Source organism: Schistocerca nitens, chromosome 2 (assembly GCF_023898315.1).
Source record: "Schistocerca nitens isolate TAMUIC-IGC-003100 chromosome 2, iqSchNite1.1, whole genome shotgun sequence".
Lineage (NCBI taxonomy): Eukaryota > Metazoa > Arthropoda > Insecta > Orthoptera > Acrididae > Schistocerca > Schistocerca nitens.
In genome coordinates this window covers 121493169-121516789 of record NC_064615.1, presented here as the reverse complement: position 1 = coordinate 121516789, position 23621 = coordinate 121493169, and the positions used below count along the sequence as shown (strand labels likewise).

Sequence of the window (23621 nt, the reverse complement as noted above, 5' to 3'; positions counted from 1 at the left end):
CAACTCTTATAACTGCCATCTGGTTTCTGTACAAATTGTAAATAGCCTTTCACTCCCTGTATTTTATCCCTGCTACCTCCAGAATTTGAAAAAGAGCATTCCAGTCAACATTGTCAAAATCTTTCACTAAGTCTACAAATGCTATAAATGTAGGTTTGCCTTTCATTAATCTATTTTCTAAGATAAGTCGTAGGGTCAGTATTGCCTCGCATGTTCCTACATTTCTACAGAATCCAAACTGATCTTCCCCATGCTTGGCTTCTATCAGTTTTTCCATTCATCTGTAAAGAATTCATGTTAGTATTTTGCAACCGTGAGTTACTAAACTGATAGTTCAGTAATTTTCACACCTGTCAGCACCTACTTTCTCTGGAATTGGAATTATTATGAGGGTATTTCGCCTGTATCATAGATCTTGCTCACCAGATACAAGAGTTTTGTCATGGCTGGCTCGCCCAAGGCTATCAGTAGTTCTAATGGAATGTTGTCTACTCCTGCCGGGGACTTGCTTCAACTTAGGTCTTTCAGTGCTCTATCAAATTCTTGACTTCCCATCTCATCTTCATCTATGTCTTCTTCCATTCTCATAACATTGCTCTCAAGTACATCACCCATGTATAGACCCTCTACATACTGCTTCCACCGTTCTGCTTTCCTTTCTTTGCTTAGGACTGGTTTTCCATCTGAGGTCTTGATATTCATACAGGTGGTTCCCTTTTCTCCAAAGGTCTCTTTTAATTTTCCTGTAGGCAGCATCTATCTTACCCCTTGTGATATATGCTTCTACGTCCTTACATTTGTCCTCTAGCCATTCCCACTTAGCCATTTTGCACTTCCTGTTGATCTCATTTGTGAGATGTTTGTATTCTTTTTCACCTGTTTCATTTACTGAATTTTTATACTTTCTCCTTTCATCATTTAAATTCAATATCTCTTGTGTTACCCAAGGATTTCAACTAACCCTCGTCTTTTTACCAACTTGATCCTCAGCTGCCTTCACTATTTCATCTCTCAAAGTTACCCATTCTTCTTCTACTGTATTCCTTTCCATTGTTCTTGTCAATCGTTCCCTAATGCTCCCTCTGAAGCTCTCTACAACCTCTGGTTCTTTCAGTTTATCCAGGTCTCATCTACTTAATTTCCCACCTTTTTGCAGTTCCTTCAGTTTTAATCTATAGTTCATAACCAATAAATTGTGGTCAGAATCCACATCTGCCCGTGGAAAGTCCTACAATTTAAAACCTGGTTCCTAAATCTCTGTCTATAATCAATTTGAGACCTTCTAGTGTCTCCTGGTCTCTTCCATATATACAAGCTTCTTTCATGATTCTTAAACCAAGTGTTAGCGATGATTAAGTTATGCTTTGCACAAAATTCTACCAGGTGGCTTCCTCTTTCATTCCTTAGCCCCAGTCCATATTCACCTACTACTTTGCCTTCTCTTCCATTTCCTACTATTGTATTCCAGTCCCCCATAATTATTAAAGTTTTGTCTCCCTTAACTATCTGAATAATTTCTTTTATCTCATCATACATTTCTTCAATCTCTTCATCATCTGCAGAGCTAGTTGACATACAAACTTGCACTATTGTGGTAGGCATGGGCTTTGTGTCTACCTCTGCTACAATAATGCGTTCACTATGCTGCTATTCAGTGGTAGTTTGCCCAACATGAGTGAAGCACTGGAAATTATAGATGGTGAAAGAGGGTATATATGGTGAAAGAGAGCTGCAGGACATCAACTTACAGTTTATGCATGCACCAGAAGAATCTGCTGTGAAAGAGGGATTTGACTGCACTGCAGAAGGATTCCACTACCTAGCTGGCTAAATCACATATCGTGCAATGAACTGTGATGATACACTGGGAACACCATTTAGTGATATTTTAAGTCCTCCTGTTACAAAGGAGGAATATTTTGGTTGGGCCGAAGTCCTATCTAGTGGTGGGCTAACATTTCTGACAGACAACTGGTTATATAAAGTAACTCAGTTTGACCTTATTTTTAGTGAATTTGATAGTTCGAAAAGTATTTTGAAGAAAAAAACATGAAAACAGTCTACACTGCAGTCTAAGAAAAATCTGCTGAATTTTTCCAGAAGTTATAAAGCTGTACATCAGAAATAGACTTCTCATCACTAATTCAAAGCAATTTTCAAGAGAGACTGAACTATGCTGTTACTACAAGTTATAGGAGAAATGTCAATAACTACTGATCTGTTTCACTGTTAACATCTTTTTCCAAAATTTTTGAGAAGGTGATGTATTCTAGAATAGTATCTCACCGAGTAATAATAACATACTTAGCAAATCACAGACTGGATTTCAGAGGAGTTTCTCTATTGAGAATACCATTTACATGTTCACTCACTAAATTTTACAAGCATTAAATAACAAAATGGTATTTTCTGTGACCTATTTAAGACATTTGACTGTGTGATTCACAATACTGCCAATCAATGGATAAACTATGTCTAACCAAAAAAATGGAAAAAGTTGTAACCAGTAATTCAACCAATGTATTCCAGGAACATTATTCCGACTGGGGAGAAATCACGCAAGGGGTTCCCCAAAGTTCAATCTTAGGTCTGCTATTTTTCTTCATATGTGTAAATGTTCTTCCATCTAATATGCAACAAGTAGAATTAGTCCTCTCTATGGAAGGCACTAGCACTGTAATCAACTCAAGCATACATACAACAACAGAAGAAATGGGAAACAAGGTTCTTAAAAGTATCACTGATTGGTTTTCTGCAAATGGTGTCACCCTCAATTTAAAAAACAGACAACATACTCAGTTCTGCACATCTAGGGGTATTACATCAAAGATAAATGTAACACATGGTGAGAAGATCATAAATAGGGTGGAAACTTCAAAATTCTTAGATGTCTATACCACTGAGAAGGAAAAAGAACATTTTGGAACTCCTAGAACAGTTTAGTTTAGTCACATTTGCACTTACAAATACTGCAAGTCTTGAAGAGAGACAAAACAGTAAGCTGACATATTTTGAATATTTTTGTTCAGTAATGGGTTGTATACATGGACAAGTGAAGAAAGAAGCTTTTTCCAGGTGAAAATACACTTTTTCTCGGGTGGTGGAAATACACTTTCTCCTGGGTGAAAATACACTATGCTCTGGGTGAAAGTACATTTTTTCATGTTAAGTGACTATACTTTCCCTCTGAGCTGTGAAACTTACCAATCCTTTGAATGATGAAGGTTTTATACACCGATATAGAACTTTCCAAAAAATTAGAAAACGAAACCTAGCAAAAAAAGCAATTTGTTGTGGAGAGATATTTGATGTGCGGAAACATGTATACTACATATTTTCATATCATGAAAGTATAAAAACAAATTCCACCAAATACAGCTCGGCAGCTTCAAAAGCACTGAAATCAAGATTGTGCTGAAGGATGTGTTTTTGTCAGCCAGTCACAGCTCATGTCGAGTGATCTCACCAGCCAGTTACAGCTGATGTTCAGAGCATAAGATATGCGATGTAATCATACAATAGCAGCATCACTGTTCATGAACACACAAATAGGAAAAGTTAATTATTGAAATTCATATACAGTTGCTGTCGTTATTAACAGAATCACTTCAGAAGATGCAGTAGTGAACATTAGAGTTGTTTGGCACTTTCTTTGGAGAAGATAAGACAATTCACTGGAAAACTAAGCAGAAAAGAGGCAAACTGATATTGCCCTGATTGCAACATATCTCCCTGCATGGCAGAACACTTCAAATTTTCCATACAACAGCCAATTACAAGTGAAATTGCTCAAGAACTCACCTAACACTTTTTCTTGAATGATAATTACAATTTCTGCAATCATTACTGCATACTTTGTAAACTACGAAAGAACTTAAATAAATATGAAAAACTAACCTTGAAGATTGGTCTTTTTTAGCATGTGTTATCCATTAATGCATACCAAACACAAATTTTCCAGTAAAATTTTAAGTAATGGCATAAATGGCTGATCTGTGCTGAAAATTTTCCAAGTGGTTGGTCTTCGAAGTGTTAAGTTTTGAATGAAAGTCAAAAGCTCCATGGCTTAAAACATTCATCACACATTCTTACACACAACACAATTTATCTAGCGTAAAAGGAAATTTACTTTGAAAGTAATGCTTCTCAAACCACAATTTGCAATATTTTCCCATGACCTGTTAGAAATGTAAAGGGTGGGTGTATATTGGAATACAGCTGAAAAATGGCAGGGCAGGGCAGCACAGTGAAGGAAATACTTCACGACACAGTGTGTGCACATACTGGGAGGCAGTTTCCATTGTTGTACACACTCCATGGGAGCACGTGGCCTGTATGCCACCCGTCAGCTGCATGGCGCTCATGCTCACGCTGTAGTCCAGAAGTAGCAGGATGATGCAGGCACTTTGCTGTCCTGTCCTGCCCAACCCTGCCCTGCTCCCCAATTTGCACTGTTGTATTTACACCCATGAGCCACAAAAACCTGCATTGCTCTGCCCTGCCGTACCCTCCATTGGCTGTGTACTAATATGCACCAGGCCAAATAGTTGTGATGTCATGCCCATCGAAAGCAGTTTGTTGTTACAAAGTATTGCATAGTCTTTGTCCTAAGCCCTTTGACACATTATGCTGTCAGCAGACATTTGTGTGTGAACTGTGTTTTGTTGTAAATGATGCATTTTCTTTCCAATTAAAATGTTATTTTGGTGTTAGTCTCTCATTTATGTTTTTTCTGCAGGACTATTCTGCAGTACTGTTAAAATATTATGTGGTGCTCATCCATGATCATCTTGTAGACATCTGTTTAAGGAGTTGAGAATTCTGACTAATGCCTCACAATGTATTTATTCCCACATAAAGTTTGCTGTAAATAATCCACTGCAGTTGAAAACGAACAATGATATACATAATTACAATACCAGAAGGAAAAATGACATTCATTACTCCACATTAAGGTTGTCTCTAGCACAAAAGCGGTGCACAATGCTGTAAATAAAATTTTTGAAAACTTACGCAGTGATATAAAATGTCTACAGAAAAGCAAATTTGATAACAAACTGAAAAAGTTTCTCCTTGACAACTCCTCCTGTTCTGCTGAATAATTTCTGTTATTATGATGGATAAAAGGTGGTGGGTAGGAATTATGAAGTCACTTCTATACTTTAAAAAGTCTTATAAATGTTCAGCATGTAGCCATATTTACAAATTAATTTGCAATGTGAATGTAATATTACTCATTCCACATCATTACAATTTACCATGCAAATGATCCATGGAACATGAAACTAACTAACATGCAGTTCTGGAATATGATGTTGAAAATGCAAAAGGTGAAAATCCTGTGAGTGGCACTCTTCATCCACTACTAACATCTGAACATGTAAATCAACTATTTAAATCATTTTATGAAAACTTATTGCAGTTATAAGTAGTTATTTGTGTTGCTGCATTGACTGTTGCACCAGCCACTGCCTCACTTTGCTCCCATAGTAATATGATTGTGCCAGCCAGTTATAGTCAATTTCGATTCAGCTCCTTTTAATGACTTTGGTCGATAACCAATATTAGACCAAAGAGTTTGCTGTCATGGAGGGAGTTACTAGAATTGTGAGTTAGATGCAGTTTTTTGTCAGTGAATTTCAATACTGATTACTAATGAAAAGTTATGTAAGTGAGAAGTGGGAAAACTATAAACAAATCAAGAATGTCAGAAAAGAGTTTTAATTGTGCAAAAGTTATCTGTAATGTCACAAGAATGTAACATGTGCCAAAAGAGCCATCTCATTACTAACTGCAGTGAAAAAGAATGATGGACACCCTCAATTCATCGAGTTAAGTAGAATTAATACCATTAATATATTGTTAACTACTCAAAAAATTATTTTATTATTACTTGTAATAAACTTATTAACATTCTGGAGTAAAATACAATGTGTGAACTGAAAGTTTAACTTAGATCATATGTGTGAGCAGGAACATTACACAACTATTATATGAAAGCTTGCTTACATGTTTCAAGAACTAAGTAATATAGGAATATACTACAAGCTCCTACATGTCACTCCTGTAGGGCAGTGAAGATAAGGTTGTACTAACTACAGTGCTCACAGAAGTAGTTAAGTTGTTGTTATTCCTGCAATTCACGCATATTTGGAACAGAAAGAAACCTTTATTCGTTGTCAACTGGGTGTGCATGCTGCCATGCATGTTTCACTGGTTTGCAGAGTACAGATGTAGAAGCAGTTGTAAATGGAGAGGAAAAGATGTATGAAGCTGAGGGGGGAGTATAAGAGAGAGAGGAGATAAAGTGATGGGGAGTTGGAGTGGGGAGAGAGAAAGATTGAGAATAGAATTTGAGGTCAGGAAATAAATTGCATGGAAGATGCTATATACAGAAACAAGAAATATTCTACAGAATGAATATTGCAGGAGCGTCACTGCATAGACAACCAGTCATAACAACTTACAGACTTACATACTAGTTCTAAAAAGAAGTGAAATCTGAACAATACTTAGCAACTTATTCTGTATAACATTATCATGATCATACTGTCTGAGTTAAAAATTAAGAATATTATAGCCATTATTTCAATAACTGAAGGATCAGTATAGTATAGTGTAAAGTCTAAATGATGTGAATTGTGTAACATATAGGAAAATGTAAGTTACTGCGGATGATTAGGAAAAACAAATCCATAAAGTTTGGATGCAGCATTAATAGTGTCCTGCTCAAAACAGTCATGTTACTGAAACATCTTGGCATAACATTGAAAAGTGATATGAAATGGAACAAGCATATGAGAACTGTGGTAGGAAGGCGAAAGGTCGACTCCGATTTACAGGCAGAATTTTGCGATAGTGTGGTTCATGCGTAAACCAGACTGTATATAGGACACTAGTGTGACCTATTCTTGAGTACTGCTGGAATGTTTGGGATCCACAGCATATCAGATTAAAGGAAAACATTGAAGAACTTCAGAGGTGGGCTGCTAGACTTGTTATCAACAGGTTCAAACAACACACAAATGTTACAGAGATGCTTCAGGAACTCAAATGGGAATCCCTGGAGGGAAGACAAATGTTCTTTTCAAAGAACACATTTGAGAAAATTTAGAGAATTGGTATTTGAAGCTGACTGCAGAATGATTTTACTCCCACCAACATGCATTTTGCATAAAGGCCATGAAGATAAGATAGGAGAAATTACGGCTCATACAGAGGCATATCGAGAGTCATCTTTTTTCCCCTCTACTTGCACATGGAACTGGAAAGGAAATGACTAGTCATGTCAGAGTACCATCCATCATGCACCGTATGGTGGCTTGCAGAGAAGGTATGTAGATGTAGATGTATAATAATGTATTTTGAACAGACTAACAAATAAGCATTACTTGATGCATGCATTGTATCATGCAAGACAACAAAATCTTTATACTTCATGCTATCTCTGACACTCATTGACCATAATGCTCACTAGAGAATAAAAATAAATACAGGAATTTACATACCAGTTGCTGCTGCAGCTTCAGTGCCTTCCTCATTCACTTCTATGAAAGCTTTGTGTAAGACTTTGCTAACAACAAGGCCAGGTTTTGAGTCATTGATACCAGTAAAATCTGCATTACTTCCATCAAACATAGTCTTCATACCCAGCTGTAAGTTCAGAGTAACAGCATTAAGGCTAAGAAGTTCTAGCTTTCAATAAGTTTTTTTAAAATTTTTTTTTAAATATAATGGTGGGCACAAAAAATAAATCAATACTATTGTGCTGGGAATTCTGATATCCCTTTCCACAATAGATTTCATACTACATATTAATTAAGTTGTTTGAAGACTAAGCAAAAATATTGGGTACTATGGCATGGAAGAACATATTCTCATTGCAGTAACGAATTACAAGAACTTCACATGTCTTTTAGATATTGGGCAATGGCTGTTACACAAAACGAAATATTACATAAACAGCAATCACATAAACTGCAGGAGTTATTGATATTATTGCCAATGTGAGATTCCTAGGAAGGACTTAATGAACTATTTTAAAATAAGAGAATTTAAGAATGAACACTCTGTCAATATTCAAATACAGTAATTTGCTTGGAGTTGTGGACAACCAGTGCAGCTTGTAATTAAAAGCTCTCAGGTGGAGCCACCCCAAAATTTATATTAAAAAATTTCTCAGTAATGTATTACAGAATTAAATTACCAAAACACATTTTGCTTATTTCCCACATACATTTAATTAATGGTGGTCAGTTTTTTAGAATTGCTGATACGTGACATCAAGCAAATATTACATGTTTTTCGAACATGTAGTAGCTAGCCTTAAGGGTACAACTCAAAATGCACTTAGCTCTATGTGACGGAGGTTTGGGGGGGGGGGGGGGGGGGGCTGAGTAATGTTATGAGTGTCCCGAAGGCTCTGATGTTTCAGCCTCAGTGTGTCCTACCAACCTCCACACAATTTTCTTATTCCACTGCTTACATCAAAATGAATGAAACTTCACTATAGAATCCCTCTCTCTGTATATCTCTACTATGCTTAATTGCATCATTAATGGACATTTACTATTATAGTTTCCCCCCCCCCCCCCCCATTGGCTTTTCTGTTCACCTAGGGAATAAGTTTGCAAATGTCTTGCCAGAGTGCACTACAGTACATAACATAGGTATCACCACCTAGTGAGAGTTTCATGTATGATTAGAGGAAAAAGCATGTGAAATATACCCCATACGAGAAATATGTCCCATTACTTTAGTTTCCTTGCTTGCTGACTGCAGGTAATGAGCATTATGAGCAAGCTTCTTTTTGTGAGTATGTCACGCACGGGTTTAGTGAGTTTTACGTTCTTGCAAATAACAGCAGCATACCCCAAGTTCAAAAACAACACAATATGAATTCAGTGTGCAATTTACCAAGTAAAATTTTGGAACATGCGGTTAGGATGAAAGCAAAGGAACTCAGTGCACCCAGACCCAATGTAAACATGAATCCATAACAAAAACTGTGTAAATCCATACAAGAGTATAAAAGCATTTTTAACAGAGTAATGCCAACACAGCTGAGTGGTTGTGTGTGCTTTATCACTTAAATTGCATATTTTTGTAACATTCAAGAATAAATACAACAAACAGAGTGTGTAAATTACCATGGCAGTTTTTCAGATTGCTCATGTCAGCCAAACGCAGCACAAAATCCGTGACATGGAAACGTCACTGTTTTGTCAAGCGAACTCATAAAAACTGTGGTTTGAGCACACCAAACACTAAACATTTGGAGTTTAGAAATGCATATAGCAAAAACATTAAGCATGCAGCAAAGCTAACATACAATGCATTAGAGATCTCTCCAAAATGTGGTTTTTAGTGGATTTGTTGTGGTAAACTGTTGGGAAATGTGATACTGGGGGATAAATAAGCCACCTACAGATTTTATCTCGAAGTTAGTTTCAGATGTTATTTAGTAGTTGACTGTGAAACAGAAAGAAGAAACAGTATATAAATGTTTGGCTAGAGTGTGATATTACCCCTCCCTCCCATCCTGAGATCTAGGTTGTGGTGTCAGACTGATCTGTGGCATAATCCGAGGTCTAGGTTAGTTCCAATCAATAACTGTTGCAGCCTTCGCTAGTATGGAAACCACATGCCACGCCTGTGGAAAACATACATTTAATCTGCTACATATATAAAAGTGACTGAAAGCAAAACATAAAACAAAGACATTCTGTTTATAATTCTTATTCTAAATACAGAATTATTTCAGAATAAAAGAGATGACTCAAAAGACAGAAGCACTGCATCATCGATAGGTATACATACAAAAGGTACAAGGTATTGCGTTTTTCAAGTGTGTAGGAAAAACGTGCACATAAAGACACACGCACGCACACACACACACACACACACACACACACACACCTGTCTCGCTACATTATGCTCAGTCGACTGCCAGTTCTTACATGGTCCACGGTGAGTGTACTGGGGTGAGCTGGGGGTATGGGATGGGGTGGGGTGAGGGATGGAGAGACATGAGAGACAGGGAGGGGGTTGAGGGGAAGCTTCTAGCAGTTCGTGGGACAGTTGGGAGCTGTCTAGCTAGGGCAAGTTGCATGGTTGCTCCTTGATTTTTTCCGAAGTGATAATCTAAACTTTATGACTAGCCCTTGTACGTATCACATCATAGTCAGTTCCATTCTAGTGCTAAGAGTATTAGGGACCAGGCAGAAATCCTTCAGAAAGGTAACTGAGGAAGTTCTTTATGTTGCCTTAATCTGGCTTGGTATGAAGTGATAAGTGTACACCTGTAATGTGTGGATGACATTAATTAATGTTTGTGCAGTGTAGTGTTGTACTTGTGTGGTTGTAAAGAAAGGTAACACTGTTAGCATTGGCAGCATTTAGAGACTGATCTGATATGGGCCATATAATGAGGCAAGTGACGTTGATTTTAGTGTTGCTTCAGATCACATCATACCAACAGATGAAACACATTTTGTTCTTAGGTTAATGGAGTGCTGGTTTGTGAAATTCTGGTTGATGAAGAGTTCACTTTCAAGCAATCTGAGTTACTTTAGCCACAATATGAGTTGCTTTAGCCAATATTACGGTATAAACTCTGCTGTCTTGTTAACTGAGACAAGAAAATTCCAGGAGCCTCACATGAACAAATCTGAAATAGTGAAACACGTGTTGATGTAGCACACATTGTTTAATCTTAACTGTGGGTGAACACAGGGTTTAGTTGGTAAGCTTGCTAGAATGTTAAGTATTACTTTCTTGGATACAATAAGATCATAATGGATGTTTATTTCATGTACAGCCATCACCATAGAGTGTTGTTGGAAGTGCTGTGCTTTTCTGTATATCAGAACATTATCATACTTCTGTGATGCTGTAGACTATGATAAACATTAACTAGCTTTGTTATGGAATAATGAAAAAAAAAAAAAGAAATAAAATGAACAATGTGAATCTTATTTACTTCAAGTGCTATAGAGAAACTAATCGCATGTTTGTGATGTTTGGTTTTAGGAGATTTGCACAAAGTTTCAAGAATTTATGCATTTCTGAAGTTATACTGAAGTAAAAACGTATTTGTTTGATCTTCAGAATTTACTTATGCTGAGTAAGTGTTGTGTTGTAGTGATTTTCATAAAATACAACTTTTTCAACTGAAGATCATCAAATTAATGTAGAAAGATCTGGATGAAAAAAATAAGCCACCTGCAGATTTTATCTCGGAGTTAGTTTCGGGTGTTATTTAGAAGCTGACTGTGAAACAGAAAGAAGAAACTGTATGTAAGCCCTCCACCTCACAGGAACACGGCAAAATACAGTTCATGATCAGCAAAAAAACTATAACTGAATAGAATAAAATCATAAATCTCTTCAATGACTATTTTGCCACAGTAGGCCAAACACTAAAAGAAAAAACAAATAACAAAAAATGCAATAACACATGGAAAACGTTTATTAATCCACAGGGAAAAACAATGGCACTTTTCCCAATGACAGAAGAAGAAACACTAAAGATAATAAAAAACATAAAACAAACAAAGTCATGTGGAACTGACAGAATATCAGGTATAGAAATTAAACACCATATGCAGGAACTCAAGAAACCTCTTACACAACTAATCAATTCGTCATTCCTGGCAGGAACTTTTCAAAAGTGCTTAAAGACAGCACTGATAAAACCAATACATAAAAAGGGGAATGAATACAATCCGGAAAATTATAGGCCTATAGCTCTTTTATCAGTCATATCCAAAATATTTGAATCAGCTTATGTACAGAGACTTGTTGCTTTTCTGATGACATATGAAATAATCAACAAGAATCAGTTTGGCTTCCAGAAAGATAAATGCACCATAGATGCAGTAATAGATCTCAACGAAAATGTAATAACAAACATGGACTCTCAAAATAAATGTGTAGGAGTATTTATGGATCTAACAAAGGCATTCGACTGTGTAGACCACAAAATTTTAGTAGAAATATTAGGAGTACATGGCATAAGAGGAAATGCAGGAGACTGGATTCTCTCATACCTGACACACAGGAGACAATATACTGAAATTACAAAAACTACTGGTGAAAAAATAAGATCTAAAGCAAGAATTTTACACTTCTCTGTGCCACAAGGCTCCATTCTTGACCTAATGCTCTTCATTCTGTACACAAATCACATCCCAAATATGATTAGGTATAGTAGTATAGTTACCTATGCAGATGAGACAACTCTACTGTTCACAGTGAAAGACACAGAAGAGCTAGAAATAAAAGCCAATCTAGAAGTAAATAATGCCATCCAAATATTTACTGAATTAAACCTGCACAGCAATATTACTAAAACACTTTGCGTAAACTTTAGACTTTGAAACTTTCACAGTGAAGATATCAATGTATGCATAGATGAGTGCATAGCAGAGGACACCAAATATACAGAATTCCTTGGGATAATTATCAATGAAAATGTGTATTGGGATAAGCATTTAGAATATATAAGGGGGAAACTCAGCGCAAACCTATATGTGCTGCACAAACTCGGCTACCTATAAGATACAGGCATTATGTAAACAATATACTATGCATTAATTCATATGACATTAAGTTCCGGCATAATTTTGTGGGGAGGTATGTGAAAAACAAATATTAATAAAGTATTTAAATTACAAAAAAGAGCCATAAGAATGATAGCCAACCTTAAATCGAAAGATTCATGTAAACCAGCATTTAAAGCTCTCAAAATACAAACATCACCCAGTATATACCTATACGAACCCCTCTGTTGGACAAAATTCAAATATTCTGCCAATACTAGAGATAACAACACACAACAGAACCATGACACAAGAAAACGGAACCTCTTCCATAAGCTGACACACAACGTCACAAAAAAAAAAAAAAAGCCATCATACGCTGGACCAAAAGCCCTTGAAAAACTCCCTTCATCCTTGACAGAAATAAACAATAAAAACATTTTCAACAAATGTCTCAAAAATTTTCTAATAGAAAACTGTTATTACAGTGTTAATGAATGTATGTGCACAACAGTTCAAAACAGTTGCAATTCCATTATTGTATCAAAAGAAGACTTGTACAAAATCTAATTTAATATGAAATAGCCCTATAATAATTTTGTAATAATTTATATTTTTGTTAAACAGTAGACAGTAAAAACTATGTACCTGTCGATGCAGGAAATGAAAATATACCTTGATCCATACAATGTACTTTGTCAAAGGATAAATAAATAAAAATAAATAAATAAAAATAGAAATTATTTATGGTGATAAAAATTATTTACAGTGACACAGGTAATGACACTCTTGTGCATTTTAAATAATTAAAAGGTAAGTTGCATTATCTGATCATATTAAATTAGTACTGAAAGTAATAGATACCATACAAGAGACTGTGAAAATAAAATAATCATCATAATGGGAACTATTTATAGTAAATTCAATGTACTGGGAAGTGAAGTTCGATGAAAAGAAGAATGGTAAAAGAGCTGGTACCCAAATTTTTCAAACATTTGAATATCGCACCCAATCAGCAGTGCAACCAACTGCTGGTAGGCAGGTCTTCTCGTGTCTTTCAACTGCCAGTCTCCCACAGTGAGTCACTGTGAGTGGATCAGCATGAATGTTCCTGATTTCTTCACACAGTGTTCTATCAGATCTGTGAATTTCAAAATGGTTCACTTGAAGGCGCAAAGAGACCTGAATTCAGTTTTGTTTTAAGCTCTATAAAAATACAGCTGACTTTACTGAATGCTAAGGGAGGCTTTTGGCAAGCAAGCTTGGAGCAAGCTAGATCATTTGAGTAGATTAAGTGAGTTAAAGATGTCTGGGAGTCAGTGGAAGATGAAAAACACTTGAGCTGACCATCATCTTCCACAACTTGATACACAAGGTGATACACAAAAATAATCAAAGTTGACTGAAATTAGTGTCAAATTCCAATTTTTTTTAGATTGCTAGATCTTCTAGTGACAGACTATATGTCGTTTCACCTGTGGCAACAGGGGTGGGTTGCAAAAGAGTGCTGTATGAAAAATAATCAAAAACAATCAATATTAGTGTCAGATCCACAGTTTTCAGGCTTGTAAGACTAATTTCTGACACTTCCAATCTTATTTATGTCACAGTTTAGTGGAAAAATTTCTGCCATATTCAAGGTTTATGTAACTAGGCAACTTTGCAGCACCCTTAATAAAAAAAAAGGGGGGGGGGTTACAGTCTTGGAACTATGAACTATGAACAGTACTCAGCATAATGAATTTCCCTTTTAACTCTAAAAAATAACAGTTCCCACTGATGCATGTGCTCTATACTATGATCACTGAATTACAGGAGCAGTTTATTAAGTACTGTGGAGTTGATATCAGATCAATATGTTTCTCCCCTAGGTAACTTTACATTGCTTGCTTAAGAGTTGATTCACCCAATAACTTATTCATTCTTGCACCTGGAGAGGAAACCAAACTCATTGTTGATAATCAAGTTCTGTGTTAAATTAAGATTACAATGAATCTGTAAAAGATTTTATTTGATAACCTGTTTACTGTATTTAAACTTTTAAATATAGGTAAACAAAGTAAAAATGTTGTAAGGGAGTTCTGGCAGGATGTAAACACTTTAAATAAAGTAATTTTTTTGTACTATAGAAGGAGTTCATTCCTTTTCCTATCTTACAAAAGACTAGATGAATAAGTAACCGTACAGCTTTGGGTAATCACCTAGTAAATGAATAAAACAAGAAAGAAAAGAATGAAAGAGGCTGCTCACTGGACAACCCAAAACTATTCAGGTGGCGATAGCCCTGTTGCATAGCACCTGAAGGTGCCCACTTGAGAAAGGTGACATTTTTTTTGTAGTTCACCAATATTAATCACGTATAACCATACATATAAAATTAATCGTTTCTCAACAAATAATGTTTTTTTTAAATAAATGAAAAATATTATATGCAAAGATGCAATCTTTATGTAAACAAGTTCCACATAGAAAAATAGAAATATACTAAAAGAAAAAAAAAAATGTATATTTACTCACTTTCTTCAAACTGTCATTCAGATCTATTTTGTGTTCCATCTTGAATTTGGGTAAGTAGAGATTCACTTCAACTTTACGCATTTTGTTCAGAATATCAGGTAGATTCACACCGACAAGCTTTGTTTCTAGTTTCTTAAGACCATTGTTCTCCTTCGGCAAGATGATCACCATACTTAACTGGTCTCCCTAGAAAATAGTAATGTTTATTGTTGTAAATTTAATAGAAAATTTCAAAGTAATTATGTGGAACAGCTGATTTTATCATTTATTTTGTTTTTATCTCATCAAATCTAATGGTTTCCCTGACTGTTATGTCTCTAGTAGTGGATGGGTGCATCTATAATTGAAGGAAAAAACTATATTATTCATAAGAGATTCTGCAGACTATTTGGTCACAATTTATGACAGAATATAAATATGGTTTATTATTAAATAACAAAATCTATCACCATTTAATGAGACCCACCATTACTCTGATGACACTGTCACAAACAATGGAAAGCTTCTCTCAATTCCAATATATGGTAATTATGTAAATGAGACACTTAAAGAAGTAAAGGAGTTTTGCTATTTGGGGAGCAAAATAACTGATGATTGCCGAAGTAGAGAGGATTAAAATGTAGACTGACAATGGCAAGGAAAGCGTTTCTGAAGAAGAGAAATTTGTTGACATCGAATATAGATTTAAGTGTCAGGAAGTCGTTTCTGAAAGTATTTGTATGGAGTGTAGACATGTCTGGAAGTGAAACATGGACGATAAGTAGTCTGGACAAGAAGAGAATAGAAGCTTTTGAAATGTGGTGCTACAGAAGAATGCTGAAGATTAGATGGGTAGATCACATAACTAATGAGGAGGTATTGAATAGAATTGGGGAGAAGAGGAGTTTGTGGCACAACTTGACAAGAAGAAGGGATCAGTTGGTAGGACATGTTCTGAGGCATCAGGGGACCACAAATTTAGCATTGGAGGGCAGCGTGGAGGGTAAAAATCGTAGAGGGAGACCAAGATATGAATACACTAAGCAGATTCAGAAGGATGTAGGTTGCAGTAGGTACTGGGAGATGAAGAAGCTAGCACAGGATAGAGTAGCATGGAGAGCTGCATCAAACCAGCCTCATGACTGAAGACCACAACAACAACATGTAAATGTTCTCAGGGGCCATAGAATCAGTTTATTAGGAATTCTGATCAGTTGTTCAATGTCCTAAATCCATAAAATTGGATAGTGGCAACTTCATAGTAAACTTCTACGTTAATTGATTTTTCATTTTGATTCCTCATCAAGAAACAGTGGAATTATTGGAGCAATAACCTGAATGGTGAGTCTTTCCTGTTAATTTTTAATTGCAATGCCTTTTCCAGAGACTGATGGGGCTGTGAACTGCTAGGTGTGCTTAAAAAGCATGTAACTGTTATCTGTTGCTTAATGCTTTATTACGACAGAAGTTGAAGACATCACACAAAGGAATGAATCTTGTGCTGTACAAGATTTTGACAAATCATCAGTTTAGTTACTTATTCAATGTCAGGAACACATAAAGGAAAATACATTATCTCAATACAGTTAGAAAAATAAAGTAAAAAATAATATACAATGTACTAAAACAAGTTGTAAAACACAGAAAATTAGACAATATCAGTGGACACTAACGGGCTACAATGTGTGGATTTGAGTTTGCTCTCTAGTTGAAGATGTTGGGCTGAGTGTGGATAATGGGAGATATGCTGTTGTTAGGATTTCACTGCAATTACACACATCACAGTGGTCAGTTGAAACAAGAAGAAATTCTTACTTTATTAACTTTTTTCTGGTTCTTCCAATTCCCAAGATGATTTACTTGCTAGATCACCATGTCTTACATCCCTTAACCATGCCACCTGGTGGCCTTTGTTGAAGCTAGATCCATCCGTGGTGGTCACCCAAGTGCACAGTACATTTTTGCTCACTTGTTTTTGGTGTGGTGATGATTTCACTTATGATACTTTGAAATCTATTTCTAGATTTAAGTCTGTTTCCCACAGAGCAAATGGTTTGAGTTGTGACTTGCTTTTGTATATTTCATGTCTGCTGCATACTCTCAGTAGATATCTGGCAGCCCTACACCAGTTACTATATATATAGTGTCTAAGGGAATGGGTCATAGACAACCTTTCACAATGTGGAAGCTGCAGTTACTATTATGTGTACTTGTTTGGCATCTGCAAAGTGACTCCAGACCATGAATATTTTGTTGGTGTATAGCATAACGACGGAGCATCTGTGTGCAGTATGGACAATGTGCATCCCATGTTAGACTGGCAAATAAACTGGAATGCAACAGACCTGGAGCCTAAACAAACCTTAACAATCTGGGAGTTACCACCATTGGATCTTTAATGGCATGTTCTTAATAATATGGTCATACAGTGGTAGTAGTAGGGCACCATAAGTGAATGTCTTTGCAATCCGCCACTGCTAAAGAAAGGTAATGCAGAACATGTAGGACATTACAGGCCTCTCTTCATGCTGTCAAGGTTATGAATGATAGACTAATGAATCATCTGAGTAAATACAACCTCCTGAATAAAGCGCAGTTTTGTTTCCAAAGTAGAAGTAGTACAGCATCAGCCAAAGACAATGCAGTTTATGATGCTTTAGACCAGGGGCGGGCAAATGGTGCATGCGGCTCATGAGCGCACAGTGCTGCACATGTGCTGCTCACATGTGATCGTCGAATGGGACAGTGGCGACAGCCGGCAGGTTGCGGCAGTGCAGTGCCAGACTAAGTCATGGACGTTGATGCGAAGCGACCACTACGTAGTGAATGTTGTATTTCAAGAACCGGAAAATGCAGAGTGAAACAAGGAAATGGAGAAGTGGAGATTTGCTATCTTTTAAAAAGTAATGGGAGAATGATTTTTTTTTTTTGTGCAAAAACGTGAAAATTCGAAATTTTTAATATGTGGCAGTATTCTCGCTGGTCAGCGGAAGTTTAGTATTGAAGGCCATTATAATAAATTTCACAAGGAGGAGTACAATTTATTGTCGGATTCTGAGCGGATGGGGAAATTGACTGAGTTTAAGAAGAGCGATCTGATGATATTTGATGAATCTGTCCTAGTTGGTGTTGTCACGAGAGATCTGCGACTTTCTTTCATCATGTCTCTCATCTAATTGATTTAACATTTTATGGAGCACTGTTTTCAATTTTTCAGGACGATAACAATAATAGCCCAGCAGTATGTGCAAGTTATAAAATTGCGCTTAATATCACAAAAGCTGGAAAACCATTTGCTGAATTAATAAGCCTCGGTTAAGAGCAAACATAAGTGATGAAAATTTACGTAACTGTTTGCGCTTGTCTGTACGTAGAAATTTTGTTCCAGATATTAAACGTATTGTAAACTCGACCTGTGATAATTAAATAAAATGTATTGTAGTTAATAGGTACTCTTTCAAACCATGATTTCTTTCAAGCACTCCTACTAACCTTATTCCATCATTCAATAAAGCAAACTAGGAAACAAAACGCATTACAGAGGAAGGAGTGGACAGAAGGTATGGTGGGGAGGGGAGATAAGTGGGTGGCCAGCTTGCCCCTGTGTGCACGCAGAACACCTGTTAATTGCACGCGTGCAAGTGCACCGCACACGTGCAGGATTCCTGCCCGCCCCTGCTTTACACTATGGGGCTGGGTTGTACACATAGTTTACATCTATTTGAGGCATTAACACTGTTCACCACAGAATTTTACTAGAGTAGCTAGAATGGTTAAGAATAAAGTGAATAGCTAATTATTAGAGCCATTGAGAAGAAGAGAAGTAGCAATGGTTTCAAACACATTTGGAAATCTGCAAAAATAGGGCAGAGATGATGTTAAACAATGCAGTGATACATTGATATGGGAGTTCTTGTCAGTAACTTCATAGGACTAATGTTGTTCTTAATATACAACAAACACTTTTTGCATAGATTTAAACAGGGAGAAAATTTCTGTTTTCTTATGACAGCAACAAAAAATGGATATTAACTGAAATTGCATCCACAGCTGTCATTTTGTTCTTTATTCAGTGTACAATTGCAAATTATCAAGTATCCTATTAAACAGAAGCACCATCCATTTAATGTATTACCAGTCAGTCAAAAGTTAATCAGATCTTAACATATGCTAGGATTAATACAACTTATTTTACAAAAAATTCATTGCCTACACATTATGCCATATAAGCCTCTTTATCTGTGTATATTTAAATAGTGACCACTGTCATTGTGCTTGTGAGTGCAGATGTTTTACATATAATTTCAAAAAATTGTGATGTGCACTCATACTAATGGTGCTAGTGATTTCAATTTTATGACAATCACACACACACACACACACACACACACACACACAGACACTCTTAAGCACAATGATGGTAGTCATTATTTAAATACACACAGGTGCAGAGACTTGTATGGCATAATCTTCCATTGATTCTTTGTAAAGTAAATTATGTTACTCCTAGGACACCTTAACACCTGACTTATTATGTTTAACTTTTAAGTGATCACTAATACACTGAATGTATAGTGCTTATGTTTTATAGGACACCTGATAATAGTCTAATTGCACAATCGTATAACAATTAAAGAAAAAAAGGTTACATTAAATCATTTAAAGAAAATGAACAACTTATGATACACAAAATAAGAATGATTACCATTTTGAAATTAAATGCCTTAAATTAATTAAAAAAGATCTACCAAGTGCCGGATATATCCTGCACAACAAACGATCACACAGAATAGAAGCTTAAAAAAGACAGCCACATTTAGAAAGGAATTAAAGGATTTCTAAATCTCAAACTTTCTATACAGTGCAAAAAGGTATTTAGAAGCTAATTATCATAGATGAACATTCTCCATAGAATAGGGTGACCAGATTTCCAAAATCAAAATATGAGACACAAATTAGAAGTTAAAATGTTTGGTTATTATTATAAACCTTTGTTAATAGGCTTACTATATTTAGTAGATTTGTTGCTTTATGCTACAACCGCACAGATCATCGTACCATTTTGTTAAGATTCACACTAAAAGATACATCAAAATACCTTCCATTTCTAATCCAGTAAATATTTTGTTGTTGTGACATGTAAGTACAGTATATCACTTTCATGTAATGAAGTCTTTAACAAGGGTAGTACATGACTGTTATTTACATAGGGTACTTATTTTTCAATCTCAGTTGGCAGGCGAGTTTCAGCATGGGTAGTGTCTGGAAAATGCTTTTTATTGTATTTTGTAGGAGTTTGATATTTTCAAAAGGAATTTTATAAAAATCAACTCATGAAGTATCCAGGAAATGAAGCTTAGTTATAATTATTTCCTTAACAGTTTACACACTAAACCTCTTCTTTTCAGCAGTTCATAAAGTATTTGTGATTGAGAACAACCATTCTGCAGTAACATTAGTGCTTGGTAGAGCTATCACAACTGCAGTAATGAGCTATAAATTTTCACACCAGTTATCTTGAGATAAAGGAAGTTGAAAATGATAGACCTCATTCTGTTTGGTTTAATTGAATCATGTATTTTCTTTATTCTTTGGGTATGATCACGTTTCTTCTCCAAACGGTTATGCTACATGTTACTTGAAAATGGGCTATCGCAAAATACAAGGAAGGGTTAAAGAAAAACGGGGCAATATAGTCCTGTATGTGTTTTGTCATGACAACTGGACACTTAAGCTAAATAAGGGACGATCCCGCTAAATAAGAGACAATCCCGTAAAATACGGGACATCTGGGCACCCTACCATAGAAGAATATCTTCTTCAATTAAAGTTCACTTCAACACAGAACATACACTATGTAAATTGTGTGTCTTTATATATAATTGTTTTGCTGATATTTAATATCTTTCTTAAGTTGAACTGGGTTGATAATAGATTCATAAAGAAAGCCTTGTAAAGGAAGATACAGTGTGAGTGGGGTTACATACAGTTATATCTGTTCATGTTCCAAAGTGAATAACAAGACATTGTAACAGGTCTGTAGTGGAAAGGTGAGCCACACTAAATTGTTATTATTATTATTATTATTATTATTATTATTATTATTATTACTATTGTTACATGGAAAACAAGACACTCACTTGCCAATTGTTTCACTGTTTATTTAGTTTGGCATCGTAGATTTTGGGTTATTAGCCCAATGTCTAGAAATACTGTCAAAAAAATGCTCTGCATAATAGTACAGGAGGTAAACAGCAAAGAATTTACACTCTTCAAACAAATTGTTAATTCTAAATCCATACAATAATACATTCATAATCGTAAGACACTACAACAAATAAATAACTGTGTCACTGATTTACAGTGTCACACAATTTAACAAAATTTTACAGTTTCACACAATTTAACAAATTTTTTAATGGGTAATCAGCCAATTTAGCAGCATGAAAAAGTGAAGAGTATCTCAAGTCTGTTTGCTCATTCAGTAGTTGTTCAGGATCATTCCTATAGTGCTTCTTGATCCCCAATTAAACCTCACTGATTACTAGTTAAAAATTTTGTTAAATTGTGGTTCACTACAAATCAATGTGCCAGTTATTTACACTGCTTTAGGGAAAAAAAGCACCCAGAAGGGAAGGATGCAATTAAACAAAACTTAATGGGTTGAGAAGGTATACTATATTACTTCAGCAGACATATCTGCACCAAATGTGAACACGAGACCTGTGAACAAAACCAAAGTTGCCATGAGAAGAGTACTGAAAAAACACTCATAACATAAAGAGAATATCTAACTCCAAAGCAGTGTCAAAGTTTAAATACAAACTAGGCATCATACACCTGAGTGCATAGAGCAAACGATACTAGACTGGGTCATGGCTGTTCACTTGCATCCACACTGCTATCGGATAAGATCATGTGATCTTATGGCCTAGCTGTCATGCCTTTGCCCTGCTATTATTAAAGCCCATTAGTGCAGATACTGAATTCCTCCCACATGAAATTGGCATGTAAAGCCAAAAAGACCCAACTGGTACTACTGACGGCTCTGCTACCGAGGCATCTTGCAGCATGCATGATGAGCGGGATCTGCCCTCACTGCAGGATAAGTGGCATGTTATAATACTTTCACACCGCTCAAGGTGGAGAGTCAATATGAGGACTGGCCATCTACTCTCACTCATTCTCCCTGTGAGTGGACAACTGGCTCCTACAGCAGAGTCCGAGCAGGCACACAAGAGGGGGGTTGGGGGGTTAGGCATGTTACGAAGCCTCTTCGGAAAATACCATCAAGGGCTGGGAAGAAATCCAGTATGTGCTCTGTATGTCTTCCAGGAGATTTCATCCGAGATGTGGAGGAGGTCCTGCCAGCAAGTATTGAGGGTGCAGGGTACACACATCTGCAGATTGTGTCTCATGCTAGGGTTCTGAGACCACTTTCAGTTCACACGAGTGGCTGGAAGACATGTTGAAAGCTGCTAGCCTCACTCATAGGATGCAAGAATATTCACAGTTTGCAATATTGAACCAAGAATTGATCGGGTCCTTTGGTTTGCAGCAGCTGAATGGAGGGTTTCAACCAGAGGCTCTGTCAATTCCGTGACAATCTTGTCTGCAGATTTCTGGAGCTGTGTTATGGGTTGAAGAGAATTTCCCCTTGATAGGCCAGAAGTGCACTATGTACAGAAGCAGCCAGTTGACCATCAGAGTACTTGTAGAGTGCACTTGGGGTTTTCTTACATTTTTAAGGCCAGGCAATAGTTTGAGATCCTTTGCTGAATGCTCCCAATTCATACATAGAGAACAAAATCAGATCATGAACAAAGTAAAGACACTTTGGCTGTCAAAATTTTAACAATAAATTGCTGAAGCACTCATAAGAAATTTCCTGAACTTATTGCCCTTCAGGAAAGTTGTCATGCTCAAATTATTCTTGGAACTGAGAGCTGTATGAAACCCAAAGTAAAAAGCTCTGATATATTTAATGAGGCATGAAACATACATCAGACAGATAGATTAGATGCCATAGGAGAGGGAGTGTTCACTGTAGTTGACAAAAATTTTGTCTCTATTGAGTTTGAATATGAATCTAACTGAAGGCATCTGAACACAAATAACCAGCCTATGTGAATCAATAGATGTTTTTACTAGTCACCTGGTTCTGCTGTAACCATTTCTGAATCATTCAAAGAAAATATATGCTCAGTAGCACAGAAGTACCACAATCATGCACTGTTAGTACCGAGTAAAGACTGGAGTGTCTATGGGTTCATTGCATCTGGTATGGACAGTCAGTCTTGTGAATTAGTTCTGAACACATTTCCCAAAAACTGTCTTGCACAGTTGATTCGACAATCCACATGCAATGGAAATATTTTAGACTTTGTAGTTACGAGCAGATCTGTTCTTATCAACAGTGTGAGTATAGAGACAAGGATTAGTGATCATGATCTCATCATAGTGACAATGTATAATAAATCCACAGTGACAGTAGATAATAAATCCATCAAGAATGCTAGCAGAGTATTTATGCTGAAAAGATAAGATAAGCAATTTTTACCAGTCTACTTACATGTTAGAGAG

The 23621-nt window shown here is 36.2% G+C and overlaps 1 protein-coding gene across 5 annotated transcripts in view; it reads right to left on the bottom strand.

The window, feature by feature from the left end:
* LOC126235806 (serpin B6-like) overlaps nt 1-23621 on the bottom strand; it is a 293511-nt gene that overhangs the window by 76948 nt on the left and 192942 nt on the right. For all 5 annotated transcript variants that reach the window (XM_049944636.1, XM_049944639.1, XM_049944638.1 and 2 more), the window contains exons 6-7: nt 15060-15245; nt 7509-7653 (exon numbers count right to left, since the gene is read on the bottom strand). In XM_049944636.1, coding sequence (XP_049800593.1) covers nt 7509-7653; nt 15060-15245 — 331 coding nt within the window. The remainder of the gene's footprint in view (nt 1-7508; nt 7654-15059; nt 15246-23621) is intronic.